This window comes from Meles meles, chromosome 5 (genome assembly GCF_922984935.1).
Source record: "Meles meles chromosome 5, mMelMel3.1 paternal haplotype, whole genome shotgun sequence".
In the NCBI taxonomy this organism is placed as follows: Eukaryota; Metazoa; Chordata; class Mammalia; order Carnivora; family Mustelidae; genus Meles; species Meles meles.
In genome coordinates, this window is record NC_060070.1 from 100626706 (window position 1) to 100646215 (window position 19510).

The 19510-nt window shown below is 48.3% G+C and overlaps 1 protein-coding gene across 1 annotated transcript in view; it reads right to left on the reverse strand.

The window, feature by feature from the left end:
- The window catches only part of TRAM2 (translocation associated membrane protein 2), an 82834-nt gene that overhangs the window by 17941 nt on the left and 45383 nt on the right, over window positions 1-19510 (reverse strand). Inside the window, exons 3-4 of the mRNA XM_046005079.1 lie at window positions 1051-1160; window positions 428-544 (exon numbers count right to left, since the gene is read on the reverse strand). Coding sequence (XP_045861035.1) covers window positions 428-544; window positions 1051-1160 — 227 coding nt within the window. The remainder of the gene's footprint in view (window positions 1-427; window positions 545-1050; window positions 1161-19510) is intronic.

The window sequence follows — 19510 nt, forward strand, 5'->3', positions numbered from 1 at the left end:
CACATGACCACGGGGACACGGCCAAATTTGATCCTAGAGGTCTTCAATCCATTAACACGGGAACCGAGTGAACACAAGGCTCCTCTCACTGGACAGCACTGGTGGGAGGGCCCAAATGACGCGGTGCTACGGAGGTGCACGGTGTCATTCTTGCACCATCCCATAATAACAAAGACACGTGCTTGTTTTTGGACAAGAGGGCTCTCTACCTTTATAGAAGAGCGGCTATACCACTTGGCCCCTTTCGTACCAGGAGGATGCAAAAATAGCTTCAGTTCCAAGACACCGCTCCAAGTTTTTACAAACTGCTCCTACCTACCCCCCCACCCCCCCGCTCAGCCCCGCACAGTGATCTAACTAGCAATCAGAGAATCCAAGAAGAGAGGAGCCGCCGGCAGCCCAGGCCCCAGTCCCCAGGGCCACTCACCGTCACCACCACGTAGAAGCACCATACCACCGAGCTGAGATGAAAGATGACCAGCTGCCCAGATTCGTTGAACTTGCTGTGTTTGACCTTGGAGAGGTGAAGCCGTTTGCTGATTTTCTAAGGAATAAAGAGAAGCCTGCATGTTAATGTATGCAGGTGGATGGCTAAAAGGCAGGCTTCCACCTCCCATTTCCCACCCATGAAAGGGCAGCAGTCGGGAGCTGGGTGTGACCCGGGCTCATCCGCATAAGCCTGCTGTGTGCATGGAGCACTCAAGTTCAAGGCACGTATTTTGAGAAAGTGGCAAGATGGAGGTCTTCAGCCCAGATGTGAAGAAAACATCCCGCAGTCAGGCTATAGGACAGACCCATGAGGGTGCCGTCCTGCCATTTCAGGTGTGTGATGCCCTTCTGTCGTAAGTGCTACCGTCCCACACACAAAGGAGGCTGTGAGCAGGGATGGGACCCACAGTGTGTGGGGAGGGACGTCCAGGCAACAGGACCAATCAGGGCAGGCGAATTAGGAGGCAGAGGGCCAGGAGCTGCAGTCTCCTCCGGGGTGAGGACTTGCCGCCCACGGCATCTCTCCAGCTTCTGACATTAGGGCCCACACGCGTCACTCACGTCTAGAATATACTCCTGAACCACGGCATGCAGAATGATGGTGATGAAGATGTAGAACAAGATGGTGACCAGGTCCTTGGGCCCATAGTGGTAGTGCACGGTCTCACTGTCTGTGGAGGTAAAGGCCACATCAGCACCCTGTGCTGAGGAAGTGCTGTGGGACCCCGAACTGGAGACCTCTGAAGCAATGTGCCACGCTGTACCCTAGACGCAGAAAGTTCCCTCCCTAGAATCCTACCCAACCTCTGGACATGGCCCCTGGGACGCGGCCATGGGGAGGGCTAAGGAACACCCTGAGGACTACCTCCCCTGCCTCTGGGCGAGGAGAGCCCGGTGGTTCAGAGGTGGGGTGGGAGACAAGCAATCCCCATCAGGCCCTGGCTGTGTGACTAGGCAGAAGCAACCAACCTCTCTGAGCCGCAATTTCTTTCCCTGTGAGATGGGACTGCAGCCTTCATCAGGGAAGCACGGAGTGCGGTTAGGAGTGTGGACTCGGAAGCCCGGGTTTATATCACAGCTGTCATTTCCTACAAGATGTTGGGACACTTCTCTAGGTGGTCTTTCTGGGCCTCAGTTTCCTAATCTGTAAGTGAGGGTGACAGCAGTTCCCGTATTGTAGGGTCTCCCTGAGAATCAGAGGACTTTGCTGCAAAGGGCTCAGAACTCTTATCCAGCACGCAGTAAGTGCTATATGTATGTTACTATTTTTGTTATTGCCGGGCCGGTGTGAGCATTAAGTGGAATAATTTGTATGTGAAAGCGGATCAGTGTCAACACCCATGGCAAGCACGCAATAATGGTATCACCTCACAGCAATACACTCATCAGAACCCCAGACACAGAAACCTCACAAAGCCCTGCGGCAGCAGCCTCGTTCTCCATGGACAGGGGAGGATTTCTACCCTCCTTCCAGTCGGCAAGCTAGGGTGGCCAGGGCCCGTGAACCTGGGCCTGGATCTCTGCTGCTCCATAAACCACCCCCGAACTTGGCCAAGCAGACACACTGGCTGCCTTTCCAGTTGTACGGCGTTCACACTGAGTCACACACCCATGAGTCATCGCTCTGCAGGGATGCGTTCACCACAATGTAGACACGGATCAGGGAGGCTCGGGGTGGCCACAGAATGGAGCAGAGGTGACGGGGTCACTCTGGGAGCCACGCACGCCCCCTGCATCCCTGGACATGAGAGAATGGATGGTCCACGGTGCCGAGGGGTGGGAGGGCAGTGAGCACGGCAACCCTGAAGGCAGACTCACTTGCCTGTTTCCCCTCCCACCTCCTTTCCACAAGGACCTGCCCTCTGAGGGGCACGGGGCTAACTGCAAAAGCGTGGAGATCAGGGACACTGGTCCAGCTTCAGAGCACATGGACCAGGGAGGCGACGGACAAGCAAACGTACAATGACCCCCACGGACAGGCACGCGGGTCCAAGAGATACACAGAGCACCCCAGCAAGCCAGGCCAGGCCAGGGCCCAACATCAACCAGGGTGGGGGTGGCAGGGAGCAGGTCGGGGCACAGCAGGATGATGTCGGAACCTGGTGGTAGTCAGGTGGGGGGAGAATCTAGCCAGAGGAGGGGGGCATCTGCAGGGGATGAGGTCGCGGTGAATGCCTGGGTGCCCCGTGAAAGGGGGTGGCCTTGAACCTGAAGGTGACATGGACACATTGAAATTCATTCAACAGGCAAATGATGAACCATGGGTCTGGGGAAGTGGACTCTGGCCCCAGTGAACAGCGTCGTGCCTGGAGGTGAAGACACTGGTCAGGGAGCTGCTGCCGTGATCCACATCAGGAACCACAGAGGCCTGCATTAAAGGAAAGGGAGAGAGAGAAAGCGGGGAGAGGGCCGCCAGTGAGAGAAGGGGCAGCACACAGGGCTGGGCCCACCTGGCGCTGAGGGCTGGGGGGCGGGGAGGGTCAGGCCCGGGGCTGGAGGAGAAGGCTTTGCAGGCGGAAAGAGGGCAGCTGGGAGGACACTTGCCCTGCCTCCTTCAGAAGGAAGGACCCAAGGACACAAACTCAATGGGAGCCTGTTTTGAAACCATAAAATAAACACATACAAAGTTTCATCGAGACCAGTGTTACTAGGCAAAACGGGATTTATACTCAGCCAAACAAGCACGATCCCAGGGTAGTGAGAGAACACCTGTCAGGACGTTGCATTATCCTCTTTAAGGCCTCTTCAGGGCCATGTGCCACTCTTCACCCCAAATACCGGGGTTCCGAAGAGATGTGACCCTAACCTTTGATCCTTCTTGGAACAAGAATGAGTGTGTGAATTAATATATTCTCTTGTCCCTTTGCTGTTGAGACTGACATGTGTCTTTCTGCACCAAGAATAACCCATGTGCGCGGCTCCACTCTGCGTGCGGGCAGAAGACCATGAAGTTGGTGGGGCTGGCCCCGCCCCCCAGGACTCAGTGGGTGCACACCAAACCTTCACACGAAAAAACCAGAGGCTAAAACGCCAATGGCAGCAGCAGCAACAACAAAACCAAACCACCAGGTTAAAAACGGGCAAAGGAATTGAACAGACATCTAAAAAAAAGACATACAAATGGCCAAAAGGTATGTGACAAAGTGCCTGCCATCGCTATCATTAAGAAAATGCAAATCAAAACCATGATACCACCTCCCATCCAGTAAAATGGCTACTTTTTTTAAAACCACCAAAAAAAACCAAAACCAAAAACAAAAACCAGGAAATAACAAGTGTTTGTGAGGACATAGATAAATGGAGCTTTTTGTGCATGGACTGCGGGAATGTAAAATGGGAGAGTCACTATGGAAAGCAGTATGGTAGTTCCTAAAATATTAAAAATAGTAAACTCAAAATGGATGGAAAACCTAAACGCAAGATCTGAAGCCACAAAAAATCCTAAACAAAAAACCACATAGGCAGTAATCTTTTGGACATCAGCCTTAGAAACTTTTTTTGGGATCTGTCTCCTGAGATAAGGGAAACAAAACCAAAAATATACTATTGGGCCTACTCCAAAATAAAAACCTTCTGCACAGCAAAGGAAACCATCAACAAAACAGAAAGGCAATCTACGGAATGGAAGAAGGTATCTGCAAATGACATATCCAGTAAGGGATTAATAGGCAAAATATATAAAGAATTTCTACACATCAACACACAAGTAATCTGATTAAAAATGGGCAGAGCACCTGAACAGACATGTTTCCAAGAAGACATCCAGATGGCCAACAGACACCTGAAAAGATGCTCAATGTCACTCATCATCAGGGAAATGCAAACAAAACCACAATGAGCGATCACCTCCCGTCTGTCAGAACGGCTAGAATCAGACAAGAAATAAGTGTTGGTGACGATGTGGAGAGTAGAGACCCTCGTGCACTGTTAGTGGGAATGGAAACTGGTCCAACCACTGTGGAAAGTGGAGGTTCCCCCCAAAACCAGAACTAGAAATACCATACAACCCAGCAATTCTAATACGGGTATTGACCCAAAGAAAATGAAACCCTCATCTGCAAAGGTAGCTGCACCCCTATGTTCCCTGCAGCATTATCTACAACAGCCACATTATGGAAGCAGCCCAAGTGTCCGCTGATGAGATAAATGGATGTGGTACACACGTAAAGGGACATTACTCAGCTGTTAAAAAAAAAGAAGATGATGATCTTGCCACTTAGGACAATATGGATGGAAAGAAAATACCTTAAGATTTCACGTCTGGGGCGCCAGGGTGGCTCAGTGGGTTAAAGCCTCTGCCTTCAGCTCAGGTCATGATCTCAGCCCCACATCGGGCTCTCTGCTCAGCAGGGAGCCTGCTTCCTCCTCTCTCTCTGCCTGCCTCTCTGCCTAGTTGTGATTTCTGTCAAATAAATAAAAATATTTTTAAAAAAAAAAAGATTTCACGTCTATTGGGATGTAAAAAATAACTGACCAGAACCGGACTCCTATATCCAGAGAACAGACTGGTGTTGGCCCGAGGGTGGGGGTGGGGAATGGGTGAAGTCAGTGGAGGGGGTCAAGGGGTACACACCACCAGTTCTAAACTAAGTCCCGGGGGTGAAGAGTACAGCATGGTGGATAGAGTCAGTAACATCGTGCGGTGACAGATGGTGACAGCCCTGGGGTGGTGAGCCCAGTGTCATGTGCAGAACTGTCAAATCACGATGCTGTACACCCGAAACTAATGCAACATTGTAGGTCAACTAGATTTCCATTTAAAAAATTAAAAATAGAGTTACCGTATGATCCTGCAATTCTGCCTCGGGGCATATGCTCAGAACAACTGAGAGCCGGGTCTCAAAGCAGCCCTTGTGCCCTGTGTTCGCGGAAGCACTTTCCACAGCAGCCAAAGGTGGAAATGACCCACGGGTCTATTGACGGATGGACAGACACACAAAATACAGTATACACACACAACAGAATATTATTCAGCCTTAAAAAGGAAGGAAATCCTGCCATGGGCTACACCGCAGATGAACCTGCAGGTGGCTGGAGTCTGATTCACAGACACAAACCAGAAGGCTGGGGTGGGGGGCCGGAGGGGCTGGGGGGCCCAGGGGGGGGCGGGATGGGGAGTTGCTCGCTTAGCCACAAAGTTGCAGTTTGGCAAGAACAGCATTCTGGAGACCGGCCAGACAACAACATGAATGTATTTAACACTACTGAATTGTACATTTAGAATACTTAGAAATGGTGATGATGGTAAATTTTATCTTATGCATGTTTAAACTAAAAAACCACCACCAGCAGCCAGGTGTTAGATAAGTGCTCTGAAGTGGACCGAAGGCTGAGGGGAGGTAACAGGGAGAAGTGTCACTCACTCAAGGAGGGGACACACCCGGGCTGTGCGGGGGTGGAGAGAGCCGGCAACCAGGCAGGTGAGGGGGGAGTGAGGCTGGACCAGGAGTCTAGGGGGCTACAGAAGTGTGGGCCAGATCATGACCTTCGTGTCCCCTTACAGGTCCCAGCAAGGTCTGAAAGGCACTGGCAGGCTACTGAGACTTTTGGTGCCATATTTACAAAGCTCACTCTTCCTGCCCCATGGAGAGTTAGAGAGTCAGAGAGGCATGCATGGAAGGCAGAACAGCATGGTGCCAGGGTCATGGCAAGAAGACACATCCGGATAGAGGTGGGTGATAGAGCGGCGGTCGGGAACTGTTCCAAGTTCCTTCTGGAACCTCATCAGCACTCTGGAGCCTTCCTTCATGCTTTCAGAATTCTACAACATGGGACATTCTGTTTGATCTCATGAGGTGGGCAAGGAGAGCAGGGGAGATCATGGGGTTCAGAGAGGTAAGAGACAAGAGCCCTTCTCAGGGCCTTCGGTGCCCCAGCCCAGCCAACAAACGCCACCTCAAGGGTCACCATCACCCACTCACCCCCTCCGCTTGCCCTGCATCCTTACTGGTGATAATCCACTCCTTGAGGTCCTTCTACTTTGAGGACAAGCAGCAGTATCCCCAAACACTCAAAAGCTGGGCTCTGATTCATACACATTATATCTGGTACTTTCCCACGATCTCCCCACTTTCCGTCACAGCAGGAAAGGAACCGGTTTGGCTCCTTCTGCTCTCCACAGAGCCACAGAGGCTGGAACTTTGGATTCTTCTAGGACATAAACCAATTGATGTGTCTTGTCTATAGTTTTTTTAGATTTTGATTGCTCATTGGAGCTTCTGTTCTTAAGGTCTGCCCATCTTTCACAAGCTCTCCAAGAGGCTGGCAACGGTCTGCAGTAACTTACTCTACTTTAGCAGAAAAGTAACTTGTAACACGTAGGCCTCTGAACTATTAGACCAAAGAGGCAACCCAAAGGAGCAAGGCAGTCTGGGTCTGGCAAGGTCACACCTTTCGGCCAGGAGGTCCGCTGCCCGACACCGCTGCTACCTCCACTCGCACAGGCCCTGCCTGCTGATGCTCTTTAAACGCAGCGCCCTCTTGGTCGGTCGTTCACCCTTCTGCTTTGAGAGGGGGACAAGTTTAAGAAATAGCCACTTTCCTACAAAGACGTGGTATATACATATGACAGAATATTACTCCGCTATCGAAAAGAAGGAAATCTTGCAACTTGCAACGACGTGCATAGAGCTAGAGTGTATTATGCTGAATGAAAGAAGTCAGTGAGAGAAAAACAAATACCAGATGATCTCACTCATATGCGGAATTTAAGAAAGAAAACAGATGAACAGGGGAGAGGGAAATAAGCCATAAGAGACTCCTAACTACAGAGGACAAACTGAGGGCTGATGGAGGGATGTGAGTGGGGGGGTAGGCTAGATGGGGGATGAGTGGTTAGGAGGGCGCTTGTTGTGATGAGAAGTGGGTGTTGTATGTAAGTGCAGAATCACTGACTTTTACTTCAGAAACCAGCACTGCACTGTGTATTCACTGAAATTTAAATTTTAAAAAAATTCTCAGTATAAGAAAAAAATATCCACTTCCCTTTCTACCTTATTAAAAGACAGTTAAAACTGGAATACACACTAGCTGACAGGCAGTCTCGAGGTCAGGGACGCTAGAGGGGAGTGTGGCCATGGGAAGTGGGGAAGGTGCTCCTCAGAGATCGTGGCCGGGGTAGAGGAGTAGCCCAGTGGGGCCGGATTCCCGATATTCCAGAAGCAAAGAGAAAACTACGTGAAATCATCTGATTTAAAATATTGGGGACTAATTCAAAATTTAATAAAAACACTTCATGGGCCAACACTATCTGGCCAAAGTAAACAGATCTGCATGCCAACTCTGACCACGGGCCACCAGCAGGGAGCCTCCATGACCCCTGACACCCTACCTCTCACACACCCCCATGGAGTGTGTCAAAATGCCCTTCTGCAGGAATGGGCCCAGCTTTGGAAGAAAGCACCTTCCAACTGCAGATGCCTTCTTCCCCGCCCACCAAACAGGGCATTTGCTTGGCTTATCTCTGGTCACGGTTTAAAGAGAGATCTAGAGGCGTCCATAAGGAGCCCCTTGGCTGTTTTGACCATCTCTGTCAGCAGCTGTCCCTTGACGGAGTAACGTTCTAATGGACATCCTGTTTTGCTTCCTATGACTAAGAGATACATTCCTGTTTCCTTTGGTGTCACCTGTAAGCAGCTTCTCCCGTCTGCCCTACATGTTCCCATCTCATCCGGGCACTCCCATGCAGTCTCGCACGTCCTCCTGTGACTTGAGCTGGTGGTGGCCGCCTGGAGCCATCCCATCCACCTTTCAGATTCTTAGAGTTTAGGCATCTCCCAAGGAGACTTGCGAGTCTGGGTGAAAATCTGGCTGTCAGAGAGCCTCACTGCACACTCTGGCTGTCTCCTGGTTCCTGGCGCCTTTCCCAACACCTGCACGTCCAGGTTGACAAAATTCACTTACTGTGGATTTCTAGGCTTATGGCCAATTCTGTTTCCAAATTATTTTGAAGTTCTAAAAGAAGAACTTAGGGGCGCTTAGGTGGCTCGGTTGGTTAAGCATCTGTCTTCAGCTCAGGTCACGATCCCAGGGTCCTGGGATCAAGTCCTGCATCAGGCTCCCTGCTCACTGGGGAGTCTGCTTCTCCTTCTTCCTCTCTGCCCCTTCTCCTGCTCATGCTCTCTCTCTGGCATGCTGTCTCTCAAATAAATCTTAAAAAAAAAAAAAAAATCAAGCTTTAAAAAGAAGAAAAAGGAGAACTTAGATATGAAAAAAAAAGCACCACAAGCAAAATCAAGAGGCAAATGATTACCTAGAGGGAAAATATTCATAATTCAGACCATAAATGAAGGGCTAATCTTGTTAACATGTAAAGCGATCCTAGGACTTGAGGATAAAAAGCTCAAAACTGCAACAGAAAAACGGGCAAGGATAGGAACAGACAATTCACAGAGAAAAGAGAGATGGCCTTTATGCATTTAAAAAGATGCTCAACCCTACACAGAAGAGAAATGCAAATTAAAACTACAGTGAGCTACACCATTTCCTACCTATCAGATTGGCAAAAATCCAAAGCTTGACAATATACTCAGGCTCTCTTTCACATACCGCTGATGAGAATGCAAAACGGACCCCCTCTGTGGAAAGGCAATTTGGCAATTTTGATCGCGATTACAAGTGCATCAGCCCTTTGATGTAGCAACTCCACTTCTGGGAATTTATCTTATAGTAACACCTGCCATGTTCAAAATGACATGTGTACAAGGTTATGCACCGCAGCACTGTTTTTAACAATAAACTGATGGCAGCAGTCCAAGTGGCTTCCATCTGCTGGGGCCTGGTGACACAGATCACAGATCTCATGCACTGGGGCTGCTCAAGGCGGGGCTGCACACCAGCAGTCCCGCCATCAGCCGGGTGAATGCTGGTGCAGATCGACCCCGGGCCTGTGGGATCAGAAACTCCGGGGATGGCCCCGGACTTCATGTTTAATGACATCTCCAGGTGATTCTGATGCATATACTAAATTTAAGCAGCACCAACATAAACAATGGGGCTATTTTTTAAAATGAGAGACCAAGATCAAAAACAGAGGGAACTAATCAGATTTAGAGAGCAGAATCATGGTTGCTCTGGGAGGGGCGACCGGCTAGGATGAGGCTGGGCGCTGTGTACCTTGATCTGGGTGATGGCAGCATGGGTGTGCACCTGTGTACCAATTCACCCAGCCAGGCCCTCACAGAGCCCGTGTGCTATACCTCAGGACGGTTTGTGAGGAAAAACGACGACATGCTCTACGTGTTGTCATGGAAGGATATCCAGGATCGATTCCTTAGTGGGGGGAAAAGCGAGGTACAGAACACGCAATCGAGTGTGAGAAAACTCTTTCTTGAGGAGAAAGACAAAACAAATGTGTTATTTGTGTGTGCATAAAGAAATACTGGAAGGTGAGAGGAGAAATCCAGGAAAGGCACAGAGGAAACAACAGGGATTATCTGCAGGGGATGCGGGTGTCAAAGGAAGAGCTCAGGGTGAGAACAAGACTTTTACGAAGACTTGCTGGACAGGTGGGTGTAGCTTCCATTAAAAAAATAATCATTAAATAAATACATGTACAAATTCCTCCACTTTGTACAAATAAAAGTCGGAGGTGGTGTCTTTCCCACCTCATTGCTTTACTTTATTTTTTTAACCACAGAGACCCAGACTAGATGGAGAGACCCAAAGCTCATCTCTGGAACCCATCATGTGACCGGGTCTCTCTGCCCGCACTCACCCCCCCGGACAAGGAGGATCAGGCCATCTACCTTACACCATCAAAGGCAGAAGGATGAGATAACGGACTTACAAACCGTGAAGGGCTACACAAACAGACGGGATCATTATGACGCTTCCACCAGAATCTGAAGGTAAAACCATCATCACGCACCACACACAGGAAGTACTCCCACGAGGGGGCTTATTTAGGATCAAGATTACGAACAACCATCTACTTACTGAGCACACGCTCTGCGCCAGGCATGGCAGTGAACACATTTTATAAGTGGCATCAGTCACCTCTCACAGAAAGCCCATATATTATACCCATTTTGCCCACCTGGCAACTGAGGTGTGAGGCCAACAGCTAGTGAGGGGTGGGCTAAGCCCCCAAGCATGTGGCCAGTGACAGGGGCCAAGGCCTCTTGGCCTTCTGCCTCCCTTCCAATCCTACAGATGGTGCATCTGTTAAACCCCGAAGGCCTGCCTTCTCCTCGAGGTGCCAGGATGTGAATGGGGTGGAGGACAGGCACAGGGCACGGAGCCTCAAAGGGCAGCATCCTGATCATACTCCTGCTCTGTGGGCCAGGCTGCCAGGCCATGCACTCACTGGCCTCCAGACGCGGGAGCTCTGGCCGGTGACATCAGAGCCACAAGCATCACCGAGGCACTCATGCGCTCGGCTGTTAGGAATTGAATGTGGCTTCTTCCTCCCCATCCCCCCAAAATGATTAAGTTGAAGTCCTAACCTCTACCACCTCAGAATATGACCTCACGGGACACAGGGTCCTTACAGAGGTCATCAAGTTAAAAATGAGATTAGTGTGAACCCTAATCCAACTTTACTGGTGTCCTTACAAAAAGGGGAAAGCGGAAATACAGACACACACACAGGCAAGGCGGCCATCTATCTATACACCGAGGAGGGAGGCCTAGAATAGAGGCTTCACTCAACCTTCAAATGAACCAACTTGCTAACACCCTGATCTTGGCCCTTCTAGCCTCCAGAACCGTGAGACAATGAATTCCTGTTGTTGAAGCCACTGGGTCTGTGGTCCTTTGTCACAGCAGCCCTAGCAAAAAATACGTGCCCTTATACAATCCTTCCTCACACACACAAACCCCCCTCCACTCAGGTAACTAAAGATCAAACTGGGGAATCGTCAAGGTTACCATTTTAACTCCAAGTTACAGGATTTGGGATAGATTTTCACCAGTTTTCTAGTAAAATAGATAAGAAAAGGATACTTTCATGAAAGGGCCTAACTCTGGAACTCTTTTCTTGAAGTACCATTCCTTTTTACAAGGCTGCAAACCCCACACCTCACGGCTGCCAGGAAGAAATACAGCAATGATTCCTAGGTGCCAACCACACACTTAGCACCCCCGCAGTTTACAAACGTGAGGCTTCGATCTACGATCCACCTGTGCAGACAACAGCACCTGGAGAACACCTACATGCAGGGAAGCGTGAGCTTACCAAAAAAATAAATAAATAAAAATAAAAATTCACTGACAGCCACAAAGGAAAAATAACTCTTCAAGGATCATATGCAAAAAAAGAGGAAAGAAAAGAAAAATCTAGAATCACAGCTTTTTTTCTTCCCCCCTGGATAAAGATAACAATGTCAACAAGTCCATTGTTAAATTAGGAACAAAAATGATTTCAGTAAGAACTGAGTAAGAAAAGAATTACCCAAGCTAGACAGAAGACAAAATTGGATCAGGAAAGACGGGAATGTGAAGAAGCAAAAATGTGGGACGGGGTCTGGGTCAGATGATGTGTGAGAGGGAAAGAAAAGAGCAAGAAAACTCGCCAGAAGAGACAAGAGAATGGCAGACGCAGCGGGTCAAGGACGCCATTGCTCGACTTCTGGCTGGTGAACCTCAGCCACAGGCACTCGGGTTCCACTCACTTAAACCTCTAGAGCTGCACACTGAAGGGCAGGAGTCCTCTGGGCCATAACAGGGACCTGGAGAAAATCAGGTCTAGGCTAGAGGGGGTCACTGGAGGCGCTGATGTGTTCATGTCGTGAAAATTCATGGAGCCGACCACTTACAGTTTGCCGGCTTCTCTACACAATTGTTAGGCTTTGATCATCAGTGCTCTGCTCTGCAGGTGTCCCCACCCCAGCTCCAAATTCACTTGCTGGAGTCCTAACCTGATGAGAGATGTTACAGGTAGGGGCCTTTGGGAGGTGCTTAGGTCATGAGGTGAAGCCTTCGTGGGGCTGGGCCCTTCCAAGGGAACCCCCGGCGCTCCCAGGGCCCTCCACCCTGTCAGGACGCCTGGAAGAGGGGCCTCATCTGACCGTGCTCCCATCTCAGACTTCCAGCCTCCTGACCGGTGAGAAAGAAGTTTCTGTTGTTTATAAGCCACCCAGTCTGTGGGATTCTGTTTGAGCAGACCAAACAGAGGAAGGCAGTAAGGTTAATAACAAGTTTCATTCAGTTTACTTGGGGGGCGGGATGCGTGAAAATCAAGTCCAGGGCTGGCTATAAGTCCTGGTCGGAGACTCCCCCATCTTTTTCAGAAGGTTGACCAGTAAGGCCAGGGACACTGGGGAATGTGGGTTCTTTTCTTACTTATACAAACAGGACTCTAGGGCCTAAGGGAACCTTCGGGGCTGTTTGACCTGAGGGGCCAGGACAGAGCCAGGTCCGTGCCTCGCTGGTGGTTCCCCCCACCTCTTCCCACGGCCCCACTTCGCAAACCCAGCCTTCCCCAGCTTCCCTGGGCCCAGGTGCTGCACGCAGTGGGAGCAGCCCAGCCTGGGGTGGGTCCCTGGGAAGGGAGCTGTGTGTGTCTCAGCCCCCTCCAAGGTGGGTAGCTTGCTCCGTCATCAAGCAAGATCCGTCTCCAGAGCCACTGCTGCCCACCTGTCTCTTCCCTTTTGTCCCCCACAAGCTTATCTGACAAACAGGGGCTCAGTCTGCTATGTGATGCCAGTCTTTGAAGCCGGAGACAAGGGTAATTCCCGCCAGGCAGCACAGGGAACAAAAACACGCCCTGAGCCCTGGACAAAGGCGTTCCGCTGAAAGAGGCCTGAAAACCATCTGTCTGTTGGGAGTTTACGGGGTGGTGTGTCTCGTCCTACCGGGGACCGTGGGAACAACAGCCGAGCTCTGGTGGGGCTAGTCCCTGGCCTTCACATTCCCAGCTGCAAAATGCCACCAGCAGCAGGGGGCGGGGGGGGGGGGGGCGATAAAGCCACCATTGACGATCACGAGAGCCTGGGATGTGTCCTTGTCACCTCTGAGGACTACAAAGCAAACCCTTCCCCTGAAGAGCCCCCGCCCCCGCCCAGCCTTGTTGATCAAGGGGTGCAACAACAGGTGGGCTCGGGAATGCACAGCGACCACGACCTCCACCCACACACAGCCTTCCAACCGTGGCCATGACTTCTTCGGAGCTACCGCCCAGCTGGAACCCCAAGCTACCCCGTGGTACTCCTCACCTCCCTCCACCCGCTCCCCCATTCCGAAGCGTTCTAGAAGAACCAGAACTGGGAGAGCAGAGAAAAATGCAAACGAGTTCCAGGACTGAGTGTGTCCGGAAGTGCAGGGTCAAGTGAAGGCCTGCCTGGTGCTTTTTATGAAGGACACCAAGAACAGCACTGCTCAGTCTTCACAGGATCACCTGTGGATCTCCTTAAACAGCAAGAGCTGGGGCGCCTGAGTGGTTCAGTGGGCTCAATAGCTGACCCTTGGTTTCCACTCACATCATGATCTCATCGGGCTCCACGCTCAGCTGGAGTCCACTTGAGAGTCTCTCCCTCCCTCAGCCCCTCCCCCTGCTCGAGAGCACGCATACTCTCTCTCTCTCTCATCTCAAACAAATCAATAAATGTTTTGTTTTGTTTACAGCAAGATCTGATGCAGTAGTTGCATGGTGGGGCCTGGGAGCCTGCATGTCTAGTGAGTTCCCAGGCGATGTGAACAGTGTGGGTCTGAGGACAATCTGAGGGGCAAGCACTTGAGAGGACTCTCAGGGCTTCCTGTAGTCAGGAAACACATGGGCTTGAGACCGGGACCACAGCTCTCAGTTTTATAGAAAGATGGAGACAACAAATGTTAAGCAGTCCTCCCAAGACCCCTGAGCCAATGAGCGGCACAACCCAAAACAACCTTATAAACGTTAAGCCCAGCTGGGGTCACCTGTTCTAGGTCAGAAGAAAAGCCAGTGGCCTTGAGTCACTGGGCGAATTAATGGCACAACGCAAAAAAACTTTGTAAATGCTCGACCTTGTAAAAGCCCATCTGGTGTCACCAGCTCTGGATTAGACGGAAGGGTCTGTGTAAAGAATATTTTTCTGAGATTTTACGTTCTATTTCTGGCCATAACACCGACACTCTGTGGTATTTTCATCAGGAAGAAGACTCAGAGTCTAATGGTAAGACCAGAAACCGGGCATTTTTTTTTTTTAATATTTTATTTATTTGACAGAGAGAAATCACAACTAGGCAGAGAGGCAGGCAGAGAGAGAGGAGGAAGCAGGCTCCCCGCGGTGCAGAGAGCCCGATGTGGGGCTCGATCCCAGGACCCTGAGATCATGACCTGAGCCGAAGACAGAGGCTTTAACCCACTGAGCCACCCAGGCGCCCCAGAAACCGGGCATTTTATTCCTTGCCAGAGCTGGGCAGGGTGTGTGGTTGCCAGATAAAACCCAAGACGACTGGGGCACCTGGGTCAGTTAAGCGCCCAACTCTGGGTCTCAGCATGGGGCTTGACCTCAGATTTGCTGAGCTCAAGCCCTGCCCAGAGTGGAGCCTATTCAGACAAAAGAAAAAAAAAAAAAAAGGCCAGTTAAATTTCAGATTGATAAAGAAGAATTTTCTAGTATAATTATGTCCCATGTATAATCTGGGATATACTCATAGGAAAAGAGAAAACAGAAAGTACTCACTGTGTATCTGAAATTCCAAATTTAACTGGCAGTCCTGGATTTCTGTTTGCTAAGTCTGGCAACCCTAACAGGGTAGCAAAATGGGAATAAGGACAGTAGGGACTTGGTAATACGGAACACTTCCTGCTTCACAGCTGTTGACTGTAAAGAAAAACACAAGGCTGCTGGCACGGTAGGCATTCCATCAGGAGGCGCACAGCTGATTACTACAACAATAATGCCCATTTCTCTGACTCGGGCTCAATCTGCTTAGCCAGCTCATTATAATGGGACAAAATCATACGCTTATGGCTGGTATCATGAGTTGAATTGCATCCCTGCAAATTCATCTGTTGAAGTCCTAACCCCTGCCACTTCAGAACGTGCCCTTATTTAGAAACAGAATCGTAGCAGATGCTGTTGAGTGAAGATGAGGTCACAGACTGGGGGAGAGTGGGCCCCTAACCTAACGTGACTGATGTTTTTATAAAAAAGGGAAATACGGACGTGGAGGCTGAATGCACACAGTGCAAATCCCATATGAAGAGAGGCGTTCTGCTGCCACAAGCCAAGGAACCAGAAACCAGGACTGAGGGCTGGGACCAGCCCTGCCCCAGAGCCTACAGAGGGAGCTTGGCCCTTCTGATGCCTTGACCTTGGACTCCTTGCCTCCAGAACTGTGAGACAATGAATCTCTGTTGGTAAGCCACTCAGTTTGTGGCACTTTTGTGACCGTAGCCCTATATACAGATGCAGGGAGCTGGGAGGAGGGAAGAGAGAAGGACAGAGGCGAGAAACTCATCAACATTACCATAAGTTACTGTCTGCAGAACTTGAAAACCTCAGCCGAGGAAAGACGCAGGGAGTCAGAAATGGCAGACTGTTTTTTTATGAACACAGTCACTGCTCTACTAAAATTGAAATTTAAATGTCAAACCAAGGGCTGCCTGGGTGGCTCAGTCAGTTAAGCATCTGCCTTGGGCTCAGGGTCCTGGGGTCGCCCGCAACAGGCTCCTTGCTCAACAGGGAGCCTGCTTCTCCCTCTTCCTCTGGTCCCCCTGCTCCTATTCTCTCTCTCTCTCTCTCTTTCTTTCTATCTCAAATAAATAAATAAAATCTTTAAAATAAATAAATGATGAATTGAAAAATAAGTAAATAAATGTTGAATTGAGCAAGTTACACACAATTTAAAGAAACCTCAGAAATCAGAATTTACCCAGGTTATACAAAAAGGATATGTTCCCAAACACCCTCGGCCTCAGAGAGATTTGGGAGGAGAGTTCTAAAAATCGCAACCTCAACAGACCCATTATTGTGAACTGCTGTTTCCCCCGGAGGAGTTTGCTTTCCTCCCGTACTTACAAACCAAACATGACCGTACGGAGCTGCCGCGTAAGGAGGCCCTACACAAAATGAAGCAGGCTGTTCTGATTTCATTGCCACTCTTCATTATTTGCTTGTCATATTTCAAATAGCCCCAGGTGGCAAGATTTAAACAAGAGATAGGCTATTTAACAATACCTTATCCTCTCTTCCTAGAGTAACTGAAACCTCCTCGTTTCAGCATGGATTATAATGTACCTTCACCTTTACCAAGGCCTTGTTCTGGCCTAGAAGGGGATGCCAGGAGCAGAATTCAATAACCCCACCCTAGAAAAATGCCAAACCCAGCTGGCCCAGTCACACTGGCCTTCGTTCAGGCACTAGAATGTGCCAAGATATCTGTTTCTCACTTGAGGCCTTCACACATGCTAATCCCTGTGCCTGGAATGTTCTTTCTTCTGCCTGGACTCTCCCCCTATGGCTCCAACACAACTTGTCCCAATGTCAGCTTCTTGGCAACATCTTCTGTCTTTACTTTTTTCATCTTTCTTTATCACATATACGTTTTATATGTATGTAATATATGTAATATATGTATTATTACATAGGTACATATACATATGTAATATATGTATCACATATACATTTTATATGTATATGTATATGTATATGATCGTCACCCCAATCACAACCATAGTTTTTTATTGTTTACTCATTTATTATCTATCCCTCCCTAATAAACAGTGAGCTCCGGGAGTCAGAAATCAGACATGTTTTGTGCACAAAAAAATAGGCACAATGATCAACATACTGGAAGAGAGAGCCCAGAAATAAACCTATGCTTCTGTGCTCAATGAATCCATGAGAAAGGAGGCAAGAATATACAATGGGGGAAAGACAGTCTCTTCAATAAATAGTGTTGGGAAAACTGGACAGCCACACGCAAAAGAATGAAACTGGACCACTTTCTGACATCACACACACAAATAAACTCAAAATGGATTAAAGACCTAAATGTGGAACCTGAAATCATAAAAATCCAAGAAGAGAACACAGGCAATAATTTCTCTGACATCAGCTACAGCAACATTTTTCTAGAAATGTCTCCTAAGGGAAACAAAAGCAAAAGCAAACCATTGGGACTACAGCAAAATAAAAAGCTTCTGCACACCCAAGGAAACAGTCCACAAAACAAAAAGGCAACCTACAGAATGGGAAAAGATACTTGCAAATGATCTATCTGGTAAGGGGTTAATATCTAAAATATGTAAAGAACTCCTACAACTCCATGCCAAAAAACCGAATAATCTAATTGAAAATGCATAGTCAACCTGAACAGATATGTTTCCAAAGAAGACATACAGATGGCCAACAGACAGGTGGAAAGTAATTCAACATCACTCATCATCAAGGAAATGCAAACCAGTACAACAAGAATATCTCACACTTGTCAGAATGGCTAGACTCAGACAGAAAACTAACAGGTGTTGGTGAGGATGTGGAGAACAGGGAACCCACATGCACTGCCGGAGGGAATGTAAACTGGTCCAACCACTGTGGAAAACAGCATGGAGTTTCCTCAAAAAATTAAAAATAGAAACGCCATAGACCCAATAATTCTACTACTGGCTACTTACCCAAAGAAAGAGAAAACACTCAAAAAGACAAGATGCGTCCCTTTGTTTACTACAGCATTATTTATAGTTGCCGAGACATGGAAGAACCAGTGGTCATCCATAGACGAATGAATAAGGAAGATGTGGGGCCTGTGTGCATGTGTGTCTATACACACACAGAATACATAGAGAGAACAGAATATTACACAGCCATAAAAAAGGATGAGATCTTGCCATATACAAGAAAGATGGATCTAGAAGGTACTACATTAAGTGATAGAAATCAGAGAAAGACAATACCATATGAGTTCACCATATGTAGAATCTAAAAAAACAAAGGAAATGAATAAACAAAAAGCAGAATCAAGGGCTCCTAGGCAGCTCAGTCAGTTAAACATCTTGACTCTTGATCTCAGCTCAGGTCTTAATTTCCGGATTGTAAGTTCAAGCCCCGTGTTGGGCTCCACACTAGGCAAGGAGCATACTTAAAAAAAAAAGGTGGGGGGGGGAGAAGATGAGGAAGAAGGAAAAAAAAGAAAAAAAGAGCAGAATCAATCCTATAAATACAGAGAACAAACTGTATTGTTCTCTAACGGTTGCCAGAAAGGAAGAAGGGAAGAGGATGGGCAAAATGGGGGAAGGAATAGGGGAGATACAGGCTTCTAGTTACGGAATGAGTAAGTCACAGGAATAAAAAGCACAGCATAAGGAATATAGTCAGAGATACTGTAACAGCATTGAATGGTGACAGACTATAGCTATACTTGTGGTGAGCCCAGCACAATACATAAACTTGTCTAATCACTAACTTATACACCTGAAACTAATGTAACATTGTATGTCAGTTCTACCCAAATAAAAAATTGAAAATTAAAATTAAAAATTTTATGTTTCTTCACTCTTTCTTGCTTCTTCATGGTTTCTGAGAACTCAGATGGAATTCTTACCAGTTTGTTCATCGATAAATAGGTTGTACCCTTCCTAGATTGTTTTTTAATAAAAATTTTTAAAAGTTTTCTTTTAAAAAAGAAAGAAATTAGACACATTTTATAAATTACTTAACCCCCAGGACTTGCAGTCGAGGAGGCACATACACATTTGTCTGGATTGACTGATCAATTCATTAATTATTTAAAACAAATGAGGGGTGTCTGGGTGCCTCAGTTCATTGAGTGTCCGACTCTTGATTCCATCAAGACTCTTGATTCCATCTCAGGGTCCTGGGATTGAGTCCCATGTCAGGCTCTAGGCTCAGCTGGGAGTCTGCTTGAGGATTCTCTCTTTCTTCCTCTCCCTCTGCCCCTCCCTCTGCCTCTCTTTCTCTCTCTCTCACTCTCTCAAATAAATAAATAAATCTTTAAAACAAAACAAAAAAATAAATGAGAGCATGATATGATCAATGGTGGCATACCTCCAAATCCTGGCAGGAAGCACTTCACGCTCAGAGGTTCCAGATTCAGCCCTGGAGCCAGAAGTCTACCTTCTCATCCCAGTGGGAGA